This window comes from Pseudochaenichthys georgianus, chromosome 17 (genome assembly GCF_902827115.2).
Source record: "Pseudochaenichthys georgianus chromosome 17, fPseGeo1.2, whole genome shotgun sequence".
Taxonomy (NCBI): Eukaryota; Metazoa; Chordata; class Actinopteri; order Perciformes; family Channichthyidae; genus Pseudochaenichthys; species Pseudochaenichthys georgianus.
The window spans coordinates 13330093-13350234 of record NC_047519.1 but is presented as its reverse complement, the minus strand read 5'-3'; the positions used below and the strand labels follow the sequence as shown (position 1 = coordinate 13350234).

The window sequence follows — 20142 nt, the reverse complement described above, 5'->3', positions numbered from 1 at the left end:
GCGAATACAAGATGCTTCTCCTCCCCTATGGTATTTACAGCCGAGTGAAGGAAGGGAAGGCATCACTCCTGACTTGGAGGAAACCACAACAGTGCTAATGCACAAGGCTAATCACCTAGACATGACATTTAGGGAAAAGTTCTCCAATATAGAGATAGTGGAATGTTCTGCTGTATCCTGAATAAAGCATTATTTCCCTTAAAGTCCTAGTTTGTACTTGACTGGATAAAGTCATTCCGCTCTGGCCCCGGTCATGTGGTGTGACTGACATCTTGTGGATTATAAGTGTTACCGCAGATCTAAATGTGCTTTTACTTAAAACCTTAATTAGTTAGAAATTCAAATGTTTGCAATCAGACCAAAAGAATCATTTCACTACAAATCCAATTAGCAGGGAGAATGGGGGGAAAAAAACGTCACAGTAATTTCAAATTTCATTTTTTATTATTTGTACATTCACCACTGATAGGCGTACTCAAAGAAGAAATAAAAAACAAAAACATTTTTACTAACATGATAAAATAAAGATTAAAAAAACAATATTAAAACCATTGTTGAGAAAACTCATAATGAACATCCCCCCTTGACGCTACAGGGAGGAGGAAGAGGAGGAAGAAGAGAAGCGATGATACGTACATAATCATAACTTGTGACAGGCGTGACAGACAGAGAATTGTCTCATCTCTTAACTAAACAGAGGGAGAGAGGAACACTGCATTGCCTTAGAAGTAATTCCACACCTGTCCAAATATACCCCAGAGCTGCCTCATTTAAAAGACTTGATTTTTAATTAATCTTATATGTCTGTACAAAATGTCAAACACACCTATTCCAATATTTTCAGATGGCCTCTGCACGGAGGACAGTTTTCTCTTTAGGCAGGGCTGGCAAGAAGAGCCTTGGACTACATGCAGCAACAAAAGGATTCCTCATCCAGATTTCAGAGCTGTTCAAAACACAGAGGCAACGACAAGTGATTGCAAATCATAATTGGCATCTACACTTTGGGGGCGAATGGGGAACATATGGCAGGAAATTATTAAAATAACCCAGCGTGTCATACTGCGAAACCGTCAAGACAAAAAACTTAAGAAGAAGAGAGGCAAACGTATAAAGAAAATATATCGAATCTTGACAGAAGCGCCACGCACGGCACTCTGGGAAACAACACTGCAAAAAAAACATGATCCCCTTTTAAGCCCGACTGCGTGTAGGTGTGGATGTGCTTGTTTAAAAAAGGTGACAATTTGAGAGATGGTGGCGACATCAGTTGGTCCTCTATTGGATCTTAGTTGTAACAAAGTACATGTAGTGAAAGGCAAATGGAAGAGGGTGTGGTCTCAGTCCCGTCAGTTGATTGGCCGTTAACGCCGCCTGTCTCGAGGGTCGCTGCGGCTGCGGGAGCGTCGGCCCCCGCCGGCCCCGCGGCCTTCTGGCCTACGGTAACCATCCCTCCGTTTGTCGTTCTCCCTACCTCTGTCTCTCTCTCTGTCCCTGCTCTTCTCCTTCTCTTTCTCTTTCTCCTTCTCTTTCTCTTTCTCTTTCTCACCCTCGCTCCGCTCTGCGGTTTGGCCGCCTGCAGGTTTCACCCTCTCCTTGCGCTCCTCTTCCCTTTTTTTCAACTCCTCCTCCTCATCTCGCTCCTTCCTCCGTGTCTCGCGCACCTTCATCCGTTCTGCTCTGGCAGCTTCCCGTTGAGCGATCTGCAACGAAGAAGAATGCACAGATGAACAATTGAAGTCTTTAAGTGCAGTCTTCATTAGATATCTAGGCCGTGTAATAATAGTTGAGCATTAAAAGAGTATTAACGTCTGTGTGTCTCACATTGTCGTCTGTAAGTGGAAGCCAGTATATGCAAGGAGCTGCTTTAGTTTTGCGGAAAAGATCATCAAGCAGCTTTGCCGGCGGATCCTCAGCTGTTTTATCTGCAAAGAAACATCAACGTTAGAGCTCCACTGCTTATTTATCAGCCATTATATCTGAATTAAACGTTTGTTTTATAAACTAGTGACACTATCAAAAAGCTCAGTGGTGTCTTCAACTCTCAATGAGCAGGTGGAAACAATTAACAGTTTAGCTTGGAATTTTTATTTGAATGATTTGAATGAATTGAATTAATCATTATCAAAAATAATTAAAGATTCATTTTCTGTTAATGGACGAATAACTGCTTCTGTTAAACAAAAGTCTTTTTTAACATAGTGTAGCAAATAGTCTCGTGTCTCACCTCTCTTCTCAGACTTCTTTTCCTTGCCCTCTGCCCTCTCTTTGCGGCGTTTCTCTTTGGAGAGTGACCTCTGGGGGTCTCCCTCCTTCTCCTCACCGGGTTTCCCGAAGTCTCGGACCTTGTCGCGGTCCCACTCCCGCTCCGCCCTGGCCTTCTCTCGGCGCTCCATCTCTCGCTCGCGCTCGGCCCACTGTTCTCGCTCGGGGAAGAGAGAGGGCAGGCCGGACGCTCGGCCGCGCTCCTCTGCTCCGGGTCGGTTGGCCAAGCCTTTTTGGAAGTCCAACTACAAAGCAGAGATACGCTCAGGCTACAGGTGGCTTAGCATCGTGGGAGGAAGAACAAATAAAGACAAATCACAATAAGGTCCTACCTCATCCTGCTGGCAGAAGTCTACACTAAGGACCTTTGGGTTGCTCTGAGGCCATTTCACCCCGTGGAGCGCTGCACGAGTAGCGACGGCCTCCTCTGAGCTGCAGTACTAAACACAGAAAAAGACGTTAAGATAGAAAAACTTCGGAGGACCAAAAGCAGTCCGACGCAGATCTACCAGTAGCAACAACTCACGGTGACGAAGCAGTGAGATTTGATTTTGTCGATCCAGAAGGCCTCTTCCACCAGGGTGCCGGTTCTGCTGAGCAGCTCCTTCAGCTGCCCCAGAGTGAACGGCCTCACCTAAACAAATGATAACAGAGCACTTATCACAACATGTATGTTGGAAACAGCATAAAGATGAACATGAATGAAAACTGTACATTGAACCGGGGTTCAAGGAAATTGTGAGGTTATAAGAACAGGTGCTTGATGGGTGATCCGGATCACATCTGTCCTGAACGTCACTGTTCTTGAGGTGCATTTTAGGGACAATCATTTCAATTATTCTTAGATAAAAGGACAAATCCTTATAACCTGCCAAAGCCTCAAACATATCATATGCTTCAATGCCACAGAAGTTTTTTATGCATTTCATTGTGGCTTTACAGAAAAATATAACATGTCTGTGTTTGATTGGGTCTTGCGACATTATTGGTTGATACTAAAAGTATATAATAGAAATCTAGACCTTTAGAAACAAATAAGCTTGCACCTATATAAAAAGGAGGTCAATAAGCATCTTCAGTAAAAAACCATAGAGGGCCTGGCTGTTGCATTCTGGACTATTTAGGCCAGTTTTCTCTTACCAGGTTGCTGATGTGAACGATGCTGGAGACTTTGCCGCGGGGTGGTGAGGGCTGCCGGGCCGTGCGAACAGGGTCATCGATTGTGATGGAAACACCCGTTTTCTGCTGGCTGATGGAGCGACGGATGAGGGTGTCGCCTGGGGTCACTAGAACCAAGAACATACAATAATCAACAAAATGTCAGAAAAATACAACTGGATGTCAACGCAGCATGTAAGGTAGTGTGCTGACTTTAATGAGTTTAATGCTAGATGAAGAACATCTTTTACAGTTTCCATTACCAGTGTTCATTTCTACGTCACGGCTGGTGTGTGATGGAGACTGGGTTTCCATCACGTTCCTGTCCTTCTCCTCGTGCGCTCTTGTCCTCTCTTTGTCTCCCTGCACACCCTCCTCCTCCGAGTCCTCGTGTTTGCTCCTCTTCACCTCCTTCTGTCCATTCTCCTGGCTCTCCGGGTGCACTACCTGCAAAATGTTTATATACAAAAAAAGCTCTTGATGAGGAAATTCATGTTCAAATAGTGCTTTGCATTTTAAACAGTGGTATACCGACCTGTGTGACGGTTCGTCGGATCTGTAGGTCCTGGTCAGAGCGCTCCCTCTCTTCTTCCTCAGCACCGGAGAGGGCGGCTTCCTCTGGGTGCAGGTCCACTATGGCCTCCTGACCGAGGCACGGACGAATGTCTGGGATCAGAGACTGAAGGGGAAAGAACGGAGATAAATCACAAGATGAATGTGTGCCTATATTCAACAAATAAGACAGAGACCTGGCAAGTGCCTCATAGTGCATGTATCCGTCTAAAAAGCATTACTAGCAACTACAACGCAATATAAGTGCTGTCTACACTAAGAACTACATATTTCAAGTAGGGCTGCTTTGGAAAAAATGATAATAAAACGACCACTGCTGTGAGTCTTTTAGCACCATGGGGGCAAGGTGAAATAGTTATTATTGATAGAATAAATGTTTAAAGACCAAATCTGACTTCCAGCGTGGAACAAGAACACCTAATATACTATAGAAGTATTTTTTTGTGTATATCGTTCATCATATTGCTCTTAAAGTGAGTCATACGATATCGTTTGCTACTTTTGTTTACGATGTAGCAGGGGCTGTGACATTTCACTTGTGTTTGAATAACCAACTTTATAGTTCTTGGTGCGAACAGCCCTACTAAGATGCAAATACCTTCAGTGACTCCGTGGTGATGCTGAAGGAAGGTTTCTTGGCGGTGACGGCTGTGCTGGATCCCCACCTCCTCTTGCGCCCGGCTGCAGCCCCAGAGTCCTGCTCGCCCTCTGCACCGCCGGTGCCCGGGGACGATTTACTGCCTGGTAAGACGAGAAAAAAACAAAACCAATTTAATCCTTTGGCACATGTTGTATTCAGCGTTGTAGCAACGTTTTCTTTAAACTATGGATGTTCATGCGATTGACGTTCAAGATTTTTTTAGAATTTCCTTTACGAATATTGCCCTTTAACACTTACAATATACATAATAAAAAAAGATGCACAAAACCAAACGATCAGTTATAAAGAGAACTAAGGGACCAAGTTGGTGTAATTATTCTGAAAATGTGGCAGTCGTTTTTCGTGCATACCCTGCGAAATGGTTTACATTTAGACTGCTTTTATTGGCTCCTTAAGCAAAGTCTGGCTATGCGTCCTGGACCACAGATTTTCTCTAGCCCTTTTTTCCCCCCAGCTCTTCTCACAATACCGTGTCCAGGAGACTATACATGTTTCCCATGTTAATGTTGGGTTCAAATCAGCAGGAATACAGCTAGTGAATGTTAGTGGTTATAATTGGAACTAGCAGTGCTACTGACTTGTATTAAGGTGCATTGAAGCACTATTTAGTACAATTCTGTAATGGACCAAGGTCAATTATAATGTTACTATGTGTTCAAATGTAATGTTGTCTTTGGCAAAAATCCATTCCAGTTTCTCTGGAATGGATTTACTGTTTGAAGAGAATTTTCTTAATAGCAACAGTACTCAAACAATAAAGATGGAGTTCATTTTGAAGCACGTGGGATGATTTTGGGTATTGACTAGTCATCGAGAATTGTGGTATTTCACTAGTGCTGGTTTAGACCACTAAATGTGAAGTTATAAATACACTACACATCCCTAATTATAATCGTTGGTAAAGAGAGCAAGTAGGGAGGGTGTACTTACTGCTGATGGAGATCTTACGAGTTGAGAAGGCCTTCGGTGTCTGTAACACAAGAACATAAAAACAACCCCAAACATGGGTGAGGTGAGAAGCTGCTACCAAGTGGTCAAGGACAGGTTGGAGGAAAGGTGGAACAATAACAGGAAGCTGGGGCTGAGAGTGGAGACAGAAACTGCTGTGAAATGTATTTTTTAAACTCAAGCCTACTGAATGGCAGCACACGGTTTTTCTACTGTACTGGTAGTTAAGTGCATGCCATTCATAATCATTTCAAAATCTAAATGTAAAGATTATAACTTGCTTGAGGATAAAACTGTTGCAGTCTCCATCATAGAGAAAAAGTAACTGGTTTAAATATTGCAGTTTAGATTCTTGTTATTTCTATAAAACTAGTTTCACAGGAATTGACTTTGGTTAAAGATGACAACAATTTTGATTGAACTGCAGTGTCTATAAATAGGATAAGACTTTTCAACGCTGCTACTCGCAGCAAAGACTATATAGTATGACTGGAAACTATGCATTTATTTTCTAAATAACTATGAAATATAACATTGAGTAAACGTCTACTTATTCCCTGGTACCACTGACACCTGATCCTTACTGGTTTGGATATGGCCCAATCACGACTGCATGTACTGTATCTAGGCAACAAGGGTCCAATCAAAGGTGGCTGAGATGTTTGGATGGAAATCTGAAAGCGTGCTTGCTGGCAGGATGAGATCAAGAGTTCATTTGAGTAGGGGCTTTGAAATGCTTTTGGCCGAAGCAGTCATCCTCAGGTGTTTTGGCATTAGTCTTTCAAAGTGTGGCAGGCTCTTGTAACAACAATGAGTCCAATGAGTTGAAGGCCAGGTGTTGGAGGCGGTTAAATGTCATTGTGCACACAATTCCCAAAACTTGATGTTAGTGTTCAGTTCTTTACGGCACTGTTCATGGCGTAGAGCACGAAAAGTCGTACGTTTGCAAAAACTCTGCAGAAGGTTGTTGTAAAAACGAACCCAAAACGTTAAGTCCTTCTTCAGTTCAAATCAATCTTATTAAGTCCAGGCAAAATCTTTGGTCTCTTTAAAAACGCTTTTAGTATCAAAGAGATGTCTTGATTTCGGAATCCCATTCCAAGAGAGTAAACCGAATCCAAAATGTCCTCTGTCAAGCATGTGACAGTTCACCAAGCTTCACAAATCACATGTCCATGATGCCCCATGTTTATCTGCAAAGGGGTTCAGATTGTACCAAAGTGAAATAGTACAAAAACTACTGACTGTTTCACAGCAACCTTGACTTGATGTGAGAACGAGTCCTTGTTCATCTCGTCTCAATGCTGATTTTAAGGGCACAAGGCCCAATAAATTGGTAAGGGCAAAGAGAGGTGGGCGACGTTGACTAGCCGACCCCTTCTTTGCATGTTCTAGTCCATTCAATAGCTCTTGCCAGCCATATCCATGAAAATGAGGCAGCCTTTGTTGCCAGGGATGTCCCTCTGAGCCTTGGGGGCTTATCTGTGGCCAACTCTGGATTCTTGGGGACAGTGGAACAGGTGCAGCAGTAGTAGTAGTAGAAGTAGTAGTGGCAGAGGTAGTATGCAGGTACCAATAGGGGCAATGGAAGAGGCATGAGCACCTTTATAACAAAGCAATCATTTGGGGTTTAAATATCAGCCACAGTGAGAACATACCCTTGCTGTTTCAGTAAAAGTTTTTTTTTTTTTACATATAGCCATATCCATATTATGAAATTTAATTTCCTAAGCACATTTTACAACTCGTGATTAGGGCTCATAAAGTCATCTAGTGGATATGTATTTTTATTGTAAAGAAAATATTTCAAACAAAAAAATATAGTAAAATGTTCTATACTGTATAATATATCCTGGTTAATAAAAACTTAACTATAAACAACTCAACTATAAAACAAATGAAATGGGTCCTTCCACAAGTCCTGAGCTACAGACAGCTTTGAGGCCCAGGATGATTCATGGTTCTTCAGGAGCCTTACCTCCTCGCTGGTCTCTGGAAGCTTCTCTGGCTCTGCCATGGCAGGATCCTTCACCTGCCTGAAAAGTGTGAAAGACACATAAAAGAAAGTACATATTTATTTTAAAAACAAGATAGAATTTTTTTTTTTACCAAGGCAGAACAAGTGAAATTACATGTATTAACAGTTTCATAGAAGCAGAGTTCAGATTTATGAAAAATTGTGAGGTACCTTGTTACAAAATTTAAATATTCAATATTTACAGTCTAAATATTTAAAAGCACAACTTTTATCTTCCTCTAAATCTCATTAAACTACATTTAAGTTACAGTCATGAAACCCTCAACATACATATTGATTTCCCTTATAAGAAACAAAAAACAGCAATTAAAAAAAGGCATACAAATTCTCAGAATATGAATCCACTCTACTAAGATACACACACACAAACAAGATTAAGCTTAACAGTCACTATGTTGTTTCACTGATATGTTAATTGTTGAATGGGGTCAAAGGACTGAGGCGATGAATGCAGAGCACAGCAGACTCCTCGCAGACCGACCGACAGACACGCAATACCTGACAAAAGAGCGCGCGCCTCACGTTCTCATGTCATCCTCATGCGAACATGTCCAGTCATTTCGAGTTAAATGTACTTCAGAGGTAACTACACATTTAAGACAAACTGCGCCGGGTTAAAACGAAGCGTACTAATGCTACTGTAGCTAATGTGACTGCGTCGCACCGAGCCGCCTCTCCCCCCCTTTCACCGGAGAATACTCCTCTATAACGCATTCATGTCTGAAACCAACCCCTGCGGCACACAAACCCCCTAGTTTTCTGTTCTGCTAAGCCGCTGTATGGAGAACCATAGGCCAGCATCTGTAGCTAAAGCCAGCGTCGGAACACAGCCATGTTGCAACGGATGAAAAAAAGATCGTCTATAAAAAAAAGGACCCGTATCTCCTCAGCCACACCGGCTTCAAGGCAGTCTCATCACTCGCCTGATGGGAAAGTCATTACGTTTTTTATACGACACCGTTTTATCATCGACGTAGTGTGTTCATAAAGCATACCGATTTTAAGGAAGTGGGATTATGTGATATGCTGGTAATAAACGCGTATGAAGCAGCACGTGTAAACCTACGAAAAATGTGCCACATCATTTTCTATAACAGATACATGGCGTAGTAATCAGCAGCGAACCGCTTCAACACGCGTATTTCGGTGTATTCACGGCATTCATTTTGTTATTCTACAGTATTGTTGTTTTATAGACAGTTATTTGTTAATGTGACCCAATTTGTGTTCTTTGCAATCAAAAAGGATATCGCATTGTGTTTGTTACTTTCGTTGCAGTTGTATATGTCTTAAGTGTAATTTGGCTTGGCATGCTTTTATTTTGAAGGAGAGGTAGCGCTGTTGACAGGAAGTTGTTCTTGCTTTGGAAACAACGTGAAGGAGATTAACGGAGAAAAGTAATATCTACATATAAAGACGGAGAAAGTAAACAATAACGTTTATGGTTAAGTGTTAGCACCCCCCGAAGAGGCACAAACTCTTACTTTAATATTGGAGATTTCAATAAATTCCATTTGAAAAAAAAACTTGGAAAAAACAAACAAAACGAATATCCGAATTACGACATTGAAACCCGAATAGTACTCCAACGAACAAAAATTCGGATATTCGGGTACAGCCCTAGTATGTATAAATAAATACTAGTTACAGTGACGTGAGCAGTTATGTGGAGATGTGACATGCAACGTGGATGTAAATAGAATGTTGTGTTCATTCTCAGAATAAATGTCAGAAAACACCCCAGATGCTTCGCTGTCGTTTCCTGAATGATAACAGGTCGCTTACGGTTGTGACCTGTTATCCCCCAGTATATCCTAGTCAGCGCCCCTAGTTACACCAATCAGCGTGCGATTACCGTACAGCCAATCACAATGCGTGGTCATTGGTAAGCGACGGACCCCGAACACATATGGTAGGGCGAACACATATGGTACTGACACAGGAACTTATTTGCAGCACCTTAATATTTATTTACAAATGATATTTTCTCATATTTTGCCTTTACCAAAATATGGCGCTTGCTGAGATTTTGATACATCACTAGTCCATATTGCAGTTTCGATACATTTCGATTAATTGTACAGCACTAATAAGACATGTTTTCACTCTCCTGTTGAGAAATGAATGGTCACAAAACCACCAAGTCTGCCTGATTAGAAGAAGAATATGGTCTATGTGGAGATCCTGTGTATACAAATATCCATACAACCTTATATTCATTACTCTTTTCCCCTGTTAGCTTCATATGAGGCTTTTAACTTCTACACATGTAATTATGCTTTCATGACAGTCAGCATGTGTTTTCATCAACTAAACTAATTTTCATTTGTGTTTGTGTGGGAAGTATGTTACAGGAGTTGGCTCAAATACTCATACACTGCATCTTGTAAAGCAGAGGCAGGCCCAACAATGCCAGTAACATATATTTTCAGTTTTGTTTTTCCTCCAAAGTATAGTCTTTCTTGTCTTCTAGAGTGAGTTTGTGGTGGGAAGTGAAATAATGATGAACAGGAGAGTGTAGTAAAATGTATCTAACAACCCTGTTTTCCCTTTGCATTGTTATAGGTAGCAACCTGGCAGAGAAGCCTTTTGTTGAAGCACACTGCTCTTTGAACCAATAACAGACTGATAAATATTCTCAAAGTTGGGGGGTGTTTGATTCATAAACCTTGCTTGTACTCAACTCTGAGAGCTCAGACCAAGAGTTAAATTAAAACAAACCACCTTTCTTATAACTTTTCACAAACAGAAAGTAATTTAAGCAATTACTAAAAACAACAGATGAATTCACCTGTGTGTGTTAAAGGTGGGGTAGGTAAGTTTGAGAAACCAGCTCGAGATACACTTTTTGTTATATTCCATTGAATGCTCTTAACATCCCGATAGCAATGAATATCTGAAGTGCTTTGACAAAAAATCCATTAAAAAATGTCATCTGTGGAAGCCGTGGTACTGTAAAAAGCACGACCAATCATTTAGCCGGCTGGCTAAAATAACTGGATGGCCTACCTGCCTGTCAGCCTTCCATCTGTGCACAAACTTATCTCGTGCCCTCATTGGTCATGTGCGCGTTCGTGTGTGTTGGAGGAGGGGCTCTAAGGAGGTGGAAGGTAAGGAAGTGGCAGATTTTTTCCGGCTGTGTATTTTCAAATTCTAGCGCACTCAAGCTGGTTTCTCCAAAATTACCTACCCCACCTTTAATCTGACACACAGACAATGTATAGGATGAGTTTCACAAGATTTAAAAGCAAACCTTTGTTTGTCTGTTTCCTTCTCTCTGTTGTTGTCCTTTTTCTTACGTTGGGGCTCCTCTCTGGTCGGTGCTTCAATGAAAGGTTTCTGGGGATTTAAAAAGGGAAGAAAACTGAATAAGAGGTGAAATAATATGATGTTTGTCAAGGACGGTGGGTAACATCACCAAAAGAGAAAAAAACAGAAAGCTAAATATTTGTTTGTAGCATTAGCAAAGATGTCGAGAATTGAGACATATGTAATAATAAGGGATGTTTTAGTTTATGAGCAACTGACCTTGTTGTGGCCTTCTTCATCAGCAGTTACGTTTCTCTTCTCTACAGACGACCCTCCTTTGCTCGGGGAGACTTTTGGTGTTTCCTTTATGCCCTTAGCCTGAGCCTGATCTTTTTTAGGTTTCTCTTCCTGGAAGGACACAAGCAACAGAGATATTTTTTAAACCAAAAAACACTTGCAACATTTGCTATAACAACAAAACCTTGGTATGGACAAAAGCATACTCAAAATACTAGTGTTTTTAACCAACCAACCAACCAACCTTTTATTTATCAACACAGGAGACCACCTGGTGATAATGCCCTCTGGGTGACTCAAAACATCACACTATTGATAAATAAGGCAGTACATCACACAAAACTGACTATAGAGAGGCGAAGTCCCTCCCCTTCCGGTGGACCTCCATGGGACCTTATTTAGGAAAAATTATGTATTGAAGTCAATGGCGAGAGAAAGATTAACTTTCGATCCCGTTTGAATTGTGCCACGAATTACACATATGGTGTTTGTCAATTTAAAAGAGAATTAATTTTGTGAGTAAAAAAAAAAAAAAGTGTCGTAAAACTGTGAAGTAACACTTTTTGTGTGTGAAACCGCTCAATGAACTACATCTCCCGTCTCGCACAAACACCAAGACGGCCGTCACGTTGGCACATTTCACTTCTTTCTTTCAGAATGAGGTGAAAAGTATTATCTGTTTTTCAGGTCTCAGGCTCGAAAATGACATTCCCAGAACAAATGACCATATCTTCCCTTCTAAAAAGGGTTAAATTAATAATCTTTTTTCTCAAAGTAATGATAAACCTGTGAGTTGGATGTAGAAAAGTCAGAATCAATATAGATGTTTTTTATTTTAAAGAAAATTAAAATTAAACATAGTAAAAAACTGTAAATTATAGTGTCTACCCTTAAAGAGCCTGTGACAGCATCCCAACAACTGTTGTGCAATGAAATATTGGGCTACTAGTCATCTTGAACCGTCAGTTTAAAAAAGAAGGTGGGATACCGTTCCGATAAATATCAATAATTTCGAACATCGCGGGGAAATTCCTTCGACTCATTTTGAAGTTTTGGGGGATGCCGGAAGTGACGTCAATGCGGGAACGCTTCACTGTGTTGTCATGCGTAGAAATGGTGAATTACTGAGATTAGGCACGTTAATAACGTTTTAATGAAGTTGACTACAGTATATTCATATTTGTCAGTGCTTTCATGTCAATTCGACGAACATAAACATAAATGATCGTGGTGAAGATGATTAAATTAGGATTCAAATCGGAGCTGCTGAATTTCCTCCCGTCGGATGTGATATAAAAACAAATTGATTATTTTTGGATGAAACTACATTTATTAGTGCTTTCATGACAATTCGGCGAACATATGATACATTAAATGATCGTGAGGATGATGATTTAAAAATAGTTTGTTTGAGCCGGTCTGCATTTCCTGATGAGAAAACAAACCAATGCTTTTTGTAGTTGTAGTACACCAACATGGATTAAACGTGTTTTTTTTACCACAATGTTGGGGAAATTAATGGATAAAATGCACGGATTATTATTATTCCCACTCCGATCGGGACACTAGGTCCACCGTTTCCCCGCAGCGAGGCTCCCCCTGTTGACAGTTTACGTGGGCTGGGCTGGGTGCAGTGGTGGACTGGCCATCGGGACGAATCCCGATGGGCCGGTACCGAAGTGGGCCGGTCGGATAAGTCACTAGCACATCCCCCACTCCCCCTGTTGACAATTTACTAGCGGTACCGAAGTGGGCCGGTCGAGAGTCCCGGGATGATTTTTAGTCCCATTCCACCACTGGCTACATGACCGTATGATCGCCCATATTGACGCACCTAATTCCTAAACTTCTAAAAGATACAACATAAACCGATCCTTCAGCCTCATATGAGCTCTCGGACACGTTCAACATTAACCTGTCATCGCTGTCTGAGCTTGCTGCTGTGTGCGCCGTCGTGCGTTTACATCTGACCGTATATATATATATAAAGGTTTTCATGCAGAGGCTGGGATCCTGGACGGTGCAGCTGGAGCACTGTGCCCGCAATGACGTCACACATCATTTGGCGGGACTTGAAGAATCCCCGAGAAGATCCAGGAAATGGTCAACATTGAAGGCAGATTAATGGTTATCAAAGTACAAATATCCAAAATCAGTTCAGTAACGGTTTTCAAGGGGACAATATTTACTCAAATTGATGGGTTTGGATGATGGGGGAAACTCGTGTCACAGGCTCCTTAAACTACCCTTGGATGATGGTAAGGTAGACTAAAAGCTTTAGGAATCCAAAGTACAACATATAATAAGTACCCTGTATCAAGATTGATGCAAAACAAGTGACATTTGACCTTTTTAGAGAGGTTTAGCAAAAAGAACTCCACCTCTGGGGTGATTTGGGTGGAAATGGCCGTTTTTACCATTTCTCTGGAACCCATTTGTTGATTTTGGTGATTGACATCTGTTTTTGACCGTTAGAGCCAATAGAATCAATGGAGAATTTTCCCATACACACACATGGGGGGGCGTAGTAATCAGCAGCGAACCGCTTCAACACGTGTATTTTGGTGTATTCACGGCATTCATTTTGTTATTCTACAGTATTGTTGTTTTATAGTTATTAACCCAATTTGTGTTCTTTGAAATTGAAAAGGATATCGCATTGTGTTTGTTACTTTCGTTGCAGTTGTATATGTCTTAAGTGTAATTTGGCTTGGCTTCCTATTTATGGACATGCTTTTATTTTGAAGGAGAGGTAGCACTGTTGACAGGAAGTTGTTGTTGCTTTGGAAACAACGTGAAGGAGATTAACGGAGAAAAGTAATATCTACATATAAAGACGGAGAAAGTAAACGATAACGTTTATGGTTAAGTGTTAGCACCCCCGAAGAGGCACAAGCTCTTACGTTGATTTTGGAGATTTCAATAAATTCAATTTGGAAAAAAAACGGGAGAAAAACAAACAAAACGAATAACGAAATTGAAACCCGAATAGTACTCCAACAAACGAATATTCGGGTATAGCCCTACTCTATAGTGCCTAAAACTTTAGAGGCTGCGTATCAGTGAAAAAAAACAAATTTAACACAATTAAAGATGGCCAGCATGATAAGCCCTGTATGCCAGGGACCAATTAGAGGGATTCTTTTCAAACCACTTACCCTTTTACCCCTTGTAGTGTCACAGGTTTTCTCTCTAGAGGATGTTGATGAGCTGGAGGAGCCGGACGATGAAGACCCAGAGTCGGATTCTGAGGAGGAGGAGTCATTAGACGATGATCGTTTCCTTGCATGTTTCTCGTCCTTCTTTGTCTCTCTTCCCCTACGCGGTGCAGTATCCTCTCTTGGACCCTTGCTTTTGTCCACTTCCTTAGCTGCAGATTCTGTCTCCATCTTTGCTGAATCCACTTTTTCTTTGTCCGCCAATACAAGACTTTTTGCCTCTTCTTTTTTGGGACTCGTGGTGCTAATAGGGGTCTCCTTCTCGGACGCCTTGGCAGCAACCTCCTGCTTTTTCTGTGGGCTTTCCTGTTCGGTGGAGGACTTGAGTCCTTCCTGCTGTGTAACTTCTGTTAGCGCAGAGACGGTTAAGGCCCGGGGCTGGGGGGTGTCTGAGAAGTTACGGGGCCGCTTGATGACCATGGAAGGCGAGGACGATTGAATTGGGGGCTCCCGTTGGAAGCGGAACTTCTTGAATGTGGACTGAGGCGACAGAGGTGTTGGTGAGATGCTGGATTTAGCATGGGCATCTACCTTCTCGCCTTCCTCTGCCGATGACTTTGCGGCCGGTCCAGTGGAGAGGAGGGTAGGAGTGGGCAGGGAGGTGAAACCAAGATCGCGGCCGCGTTTCAACGGAGGGAGGTGACTTTCCCTCTCCTTTTCGGCCATTCTAGCCCTCTCTTTCTTCTGTTCCAAGGCTGTCTCCTGCTCCTCCTTTTCTTTCTGCAAGGATTTCTCCTTTTCTAGCTTCTCGTGTTCCAGAGCCCTCTCCTTCTCCTTCCTCTCGAGTTTCTCCTGCTCAAGAGCTTTCTCCCTCTCAAGTCTCTCCTGCTCTAAAGCTTTCTCCCTGTCCAGCCTTTCTTTTTCGGCTCTTTCCTTCTCCTTCCTCTCCCGTTCCAGAGCATCAAATCTCTCCTTCTCCTTCCTCTCCTGTTCCAGAGCTTCCAATCTCTCCTTCTCCTTCCTCTCCCGTTCCAGAGCTTCCAATCTCTCCTTCTCCTTCCTCTCCCGTTCCAGAGCTTCAAATCTCTCCTTCTCCTTCCTCTCCCGTTCCAGAGCTTCAAATCTCTCCTTCTCCTTCCTCTCCTGTTCCAGAGCATCAAATCTCTCCTTCTCCTTCCTCTCCTGTTCCAGAGCATCAAATCTCTCCTTCTCCTTCCTCTCCTGTTCCAGAGCTTCCAATCTCTCCTTCCTCTCCCGTTCCAGAGCTTCAAATCTCTCCCTCTCCCGTTCCAGAGCATCAAATCTCTCCTTCTCCTTCCTCTCCTGTTCCAGAGCTTCCAATCTCTCCTTCTCCTTCCTCTCCCGTTCCAGAGCTTCAAATCTCTCCTTCTCCTTCCTCTCCCGTTCCAGAGCTTCAAATCTCTCCTTCTCCTTCCTCTCCCGTTCCAGAGCTTCAAATCTCTCCTTCTCCTTCCTCTCCCGTTCCAGAGCTTCAAATCTCTCCTTCTCCTTCCTCTCCTGTTCCAGAGCTTCAAATCTCTCCGTCTCCTTTCTCTCCCGTTCCAGAGCTTCAAATCTCTCCTTCTCCTTCCTCTCCTGTTCCAGAGCTTCAAATCTCTCCGTCTCCTTTCTCTCCTGTTCCAGAGCTTCAAATCTCTCCTTCTCCTTCCTCTCCTGTTCCAATGCCCTTTCTTGCTGCAACACTTTCTCTCTCTCGATTATCTCCTTTTCCTTTCTCTCGAGCGTCAACCTCTGTTGCTCTTGGGCTCTCTCCCGCTCCAACCTTTCCTGCTCTATAGCTCTTTCTCTTCTCTCCTTCTCTATGGCTTTCTCCCTCTCGAGTCTCTCCTGCTCCAGAGCCCTCTCCAGTCTCTCTTGCACTAAGGCTTTCTCCCTCTCAAACCTTTCCCTTTCCAGCCTCTCCTGCTCCAAAGCCATTTCTCTCTCAATCATCTCAGCCTCCAGAGCTCGTTCCCTCTGTAGCCTCTCTTGCTCCAGAGCCCTTTCTCTCTCTTTCCTTTCCTGCTCCAAAGCCCTGGCTCTTTCCTGCTCTATGGCCCTCTCCATTTCTTCCCTCTCTCGCTTCTCCCTCTCTTTCCTTTCTCTCTGCAGACGCTCCTGCTCCAGGGACCTCTGTCTCTCCAGTTCTTGTGCGAAGGCTCGCTCTCGCTCTTCCCTCTCTTTAGCCAAAGCGAGTTCCCTCACCTGTCTCTCTCGCTCTAGAGCAAGCTCTCTCTCGCGCTGCAAAGCCTTTTCTCGTTCCTCTCTTTCTAAAGCTAGTGCAAAGGCCCTTTCCCGCTCTTCCTCCATGGCCCGCTCTTTTCTCTGTTTCTCTTGCCTTTCCAGCTCAAGGGCCTTTTCTCTTTCTAACTGAGAGTCCCTCTCTCTGTCCCTCTCTTCTGTTGCGGTGGCCTTGAGCACACTCACGGGTGCTTGAATATGGGCCGGATATGCTCCTGGGATGCCTGGAATAGTGGAAAATGACATGTGCCCTGCCGCATTGGCTGTGTGGGTTATGGCAGAAACCAGACCCTCTAAAGGCCCTCTGCCGTCGCCTTCAACACCGGCGGCGCGGTGCCAACCTGCTCCAGAGAAAGCCCCTTCTGACTCCATTTTGCGGGCCAGAAGGGTCAGCGGGCCGGGCTTGCGCTCGGCACTCCTCTGCGGCTCCGGGCTGCTGCTGCGGCTGTCGCTGCTGGAGGAGCCGGAGCTGGAAGTACTGGATGAACGCCCAGCTGCGGCTACATCTGGACTTGGGGGGCTCTGTTTAGGGGTGTCCGGCAAGGGGAATGATAACTCTGGAGGTGGGGAGGGAGGAGGTGTAGGCTGGCGGAGTTGAGGGGATAGAAGGGAAGGCATGTGTTGCTGAGGGGGTTGACAGGGGGCTCCGGACCTCTCTCTAGACGCGGGAGCTCTGGCCGGCTCTCTGTTGCTTCTCCTGTGAGCGCCTCCTTCCCAATCGTCGTTGTCGCCATCCTCGTCTCCGTCATCACTGTCGTCATCGTTGCTGTCGGCTGCGACTTGGTTGGAGGTGGACCCCCTTTCTGGTCGGTGCTCTGCGACAGGAACGCGCATGGCCACAGAGCCAGACGCAGGAGGACCGGACATGTGGGCTTCCTGGTTTCTGTTACCCTCTGCCTCGTTCGCTGCCCCAAACAATCCCTCTCCACCGGAGGGGCCGGGTGGCTTGTGCTGCTCAGCCAATGGTGGCGGGGCTTCCTGGTGAGGAGAGAAAGGGGTTAAATTGATGGTATATGGACTGCATTAATATATAACTTCTCCAGCCTTTCTGAACCCTCAAACCGCAACATTAAGCCATTCATCTGGGCAATTTGGGGGTAAGTATCTTGCCCAAGGACACATCAACATGTGGATTGCAGGGGCTGGGGATTTAACCATCGACCTTCCAATTGGTAAACAACCATTGCGACACCTATTTTGGCATTGCAATTCATACCAGCAAGTACCTTTCAAATGTGCTAAATATTTGAAACTTCAGACTAAAATCGTTGTTAAAAATATGAAGAGAATGTGACCTGAATGCAACAGGTAAGAAAAGAAAGTGATGACTGACCTGGGCTGGAGGAGGGCATGGTGTACTGTTATTAACTTCTGTGTGGTCCTCTTGATCTGTTGACAAAAGACAAAAACCTATAATTACGCAAAAAACGTATGCACCCTAGATGTAAACAGTTTCAGTACCAAACTGGGTTGCAATGGTGGATTCGTACAACACTTACCATTAGTGTCATATGCTTCACGGGCCTCTCTCTCGAGCCGCTGCCTCAGGAGCTCCTGTTGTTTAGCCAGATACTGCTTGATGAAGCTGTTCTGGCTCATTTCTTCTCCAATCTACAGAGAACATTAAAAATAATGATGGGTAGAAGACTTCAAGGCCACTATCAAGTTAAGACATTTACCAGTATTGGCGGAATTTGTCATATATATTTAAGTGGCGATTGTATGTGAACTGGCTTACGTTGTTGACAAAGATTAAAGCATCTTTAAAGACATTTACCTGTGAGTTTGGCTGCAGTCCGATGTGATTGGTTGAGGTCCTCTGCAGATTCTCCAGCATGAGGGCCTGTTAATGAGATGCAAGACATTTTATTAGGTGTAAATAGATATCAGTTATTTCCCAGGGTTATTAGAGTTGACACTAGTGCCTTTGAACATTAAATATACAGAAATTATACATGTGTGGAATATTTTTAACCACATAGCTATTGTCTACTTTATGAATTACTCGTTTTCTTTATAAATGCCAATGTTTCCATTATTTGCAAACTTGTATGTGTCATTCTTTTCAGAATGCCATCATCACAGATGGGACCAACTTTTTTTTAAGCCACTCTCTAAATTATTTAAAATGTGGTGAATGCAACTCTTGATACATGGCATAGAGAGAGAAGAGAATAACAGTTAAGTGAGTTTCCTGGTCTGAAGCAAACAAGAAACATACGGTTAAATGAAACAAGGCATTGGTGTCTCAGTCTATGAGGGAAAGCAAAAAGTATGCTCTTGTGAAGTGATGTTATAATCTCCAACATCTTGAGCAGTGATAAGCAGTAACACATACAACACACGTGACACCCAATATAAATAATAATAATAATAATAATAATAAGGTACATCAATTTGAGGTCAGTGGATGCTTCTATTGCTGGTAGGTCTAATGTATACACAATTGCTGCTTCCATTGCGCAAATCAGCGCGGATATGATAATGAGAGATGAGATGAGAGATGGTACTTTATTGATCCCAATTTGGGAAATTGTTTAAATTAATTACCCGGATCCCCCGCTTAAAAGGGAATTAATTCCCCTACTGTAATGGCGCAATGTAAATGTAAACAAACGCGCTCATCCAGGGCCTTTGCAGCTCATGGCTCTGAGATTCATATGAGAGCAAAACTAATGCACATTTTGGCGGAAAACAGCTACACTTGTCGAATTTAAAACATTGCAAATAACGTTCAATTTACATTAATAGTTAGCCCATTGTTCACTAATAAAACACTTGTGTAACTTCAACCTCCCGGCTAAACTAATGTACAGCAACATTGCATGGGACCGATTCTGTAAACGGTAATATAGCTAACCAGGCCACCGCTCAATCACAGCGTTAGCCAAAGGAGCCAACGAGCTAACAGGACAACATTAACCCGAAAAACACTTTGAAATTAGCCCCTAAGTTGCTTAAACTCCAGGTCTTGCTACGGTTGGTGTAATTATATACATCGAAACAACTTATCAGCCACAGCAAAGTGCATATAGAAGCGTTTCTCAGTTTGCTGGTCGTTAACCGCGGTAACTCTCCTGCGCTGCTCGGCAGTAGCGATACTCAGCCGTCGGCCCTCGAGAGAACATCAGCCCGTCTCATCGTTAACGTTAGCTCGTAGCAGCCGTGCTCTCGTTTTTCACCACAGAACTTACCCCTTTGAGTCTTTTAATGAGTGCATTCTTCTGCCCGCTTTTAGAGAGTCCCCTCTCCTCAAGAGCAGCTTTTAAATCCGCAACTCGAAGGGACTGGAGCGGTCTACCGTCCAGCGTAACGTCTTCGAGGTCCGCCATTTTCCGTTCCTCTATTCAACGAGAGCAACGAGCAACGCCTTCCTCCACCCAGCGTCACCAGCGACAACTTCCCCCAAATCAAATATCAAATAAATAAATAAAATATTTCTTGATAGTTAAAGCACAACACACGCATAGTTAATGTCCACTCATGTTGAATGTATTTTATAAATCAAACACAAATCTATAGGTTTAATTTGTATTTCGTTGACAAACTTTGCG

The 20142-nt window shown here is 43.2% G+C and overlaps 1 protein-coding gene across 1 annotated transcript; it reads right to left on the bottom strand.

The window, feature by feature from the left end:
• Positions 1–425: 425 nt before the first annotated feature.
• On the bottom strand, positions 426–19953 carry acin1a (apoptotic chromatin condensation inducer 1a). Its single transcript, XM_034104706.1, has 18 exons — positions 19783–19953; positions 18366–18431; positions 18088–18199; positions 17922–17977; positions 14348–17566; positions 11172–11300; positions 10897–10982; positions 7584–7641; positions 5588–5627; positions 4595–4737; positions 3959–4102; positions 3687–3870; positions 3406–3551; positions 2792–2899; positions 2598–2705; positions 2228–2510; positions 1825–1925; positions 426–1703 (listed from the first exon to the last, which is right to left on the bottom strand). The coding sequence occupies exons 1-18, from the start codon at positions 19918–19920 to the stop codon at positions 1365–1367; spliced, it is 5460 nt and encodes a 1819-aa protein (XP_033960597.1). The 5' UTR covers positions 19921–19953; the 3' UTR covers positions 426–1364.
• Between the last annotated feature and the right edge of the window lie 189 nt (positions 19954–20142).

Excerpts from the sequence above, each read along its gene's own strand:
- acin1a (XM_034104706.1), bottom strand. The coding sequence starts at position 19,920 with ATGGCGGACCTCGAAGACGTTACGCTGGACGGTAGACCGCTCCAGTCC. Across the intron at positions 11,301-14,347 it reads ACACTACAAGGGGTAAAAGG|GAAGAGAAACCTAAAAAAGA; the intron begins GTAAGTGGTTTG and ends GTGTCCTTCCAG. Across the intron at positions 1,704-1,824 it reads TTCCACTTACAGACGACAAT|ATCGCTCAACGGGAAGCTGC; the intron begins GTGAGACACACA and ends TCTTCGTTGCAG.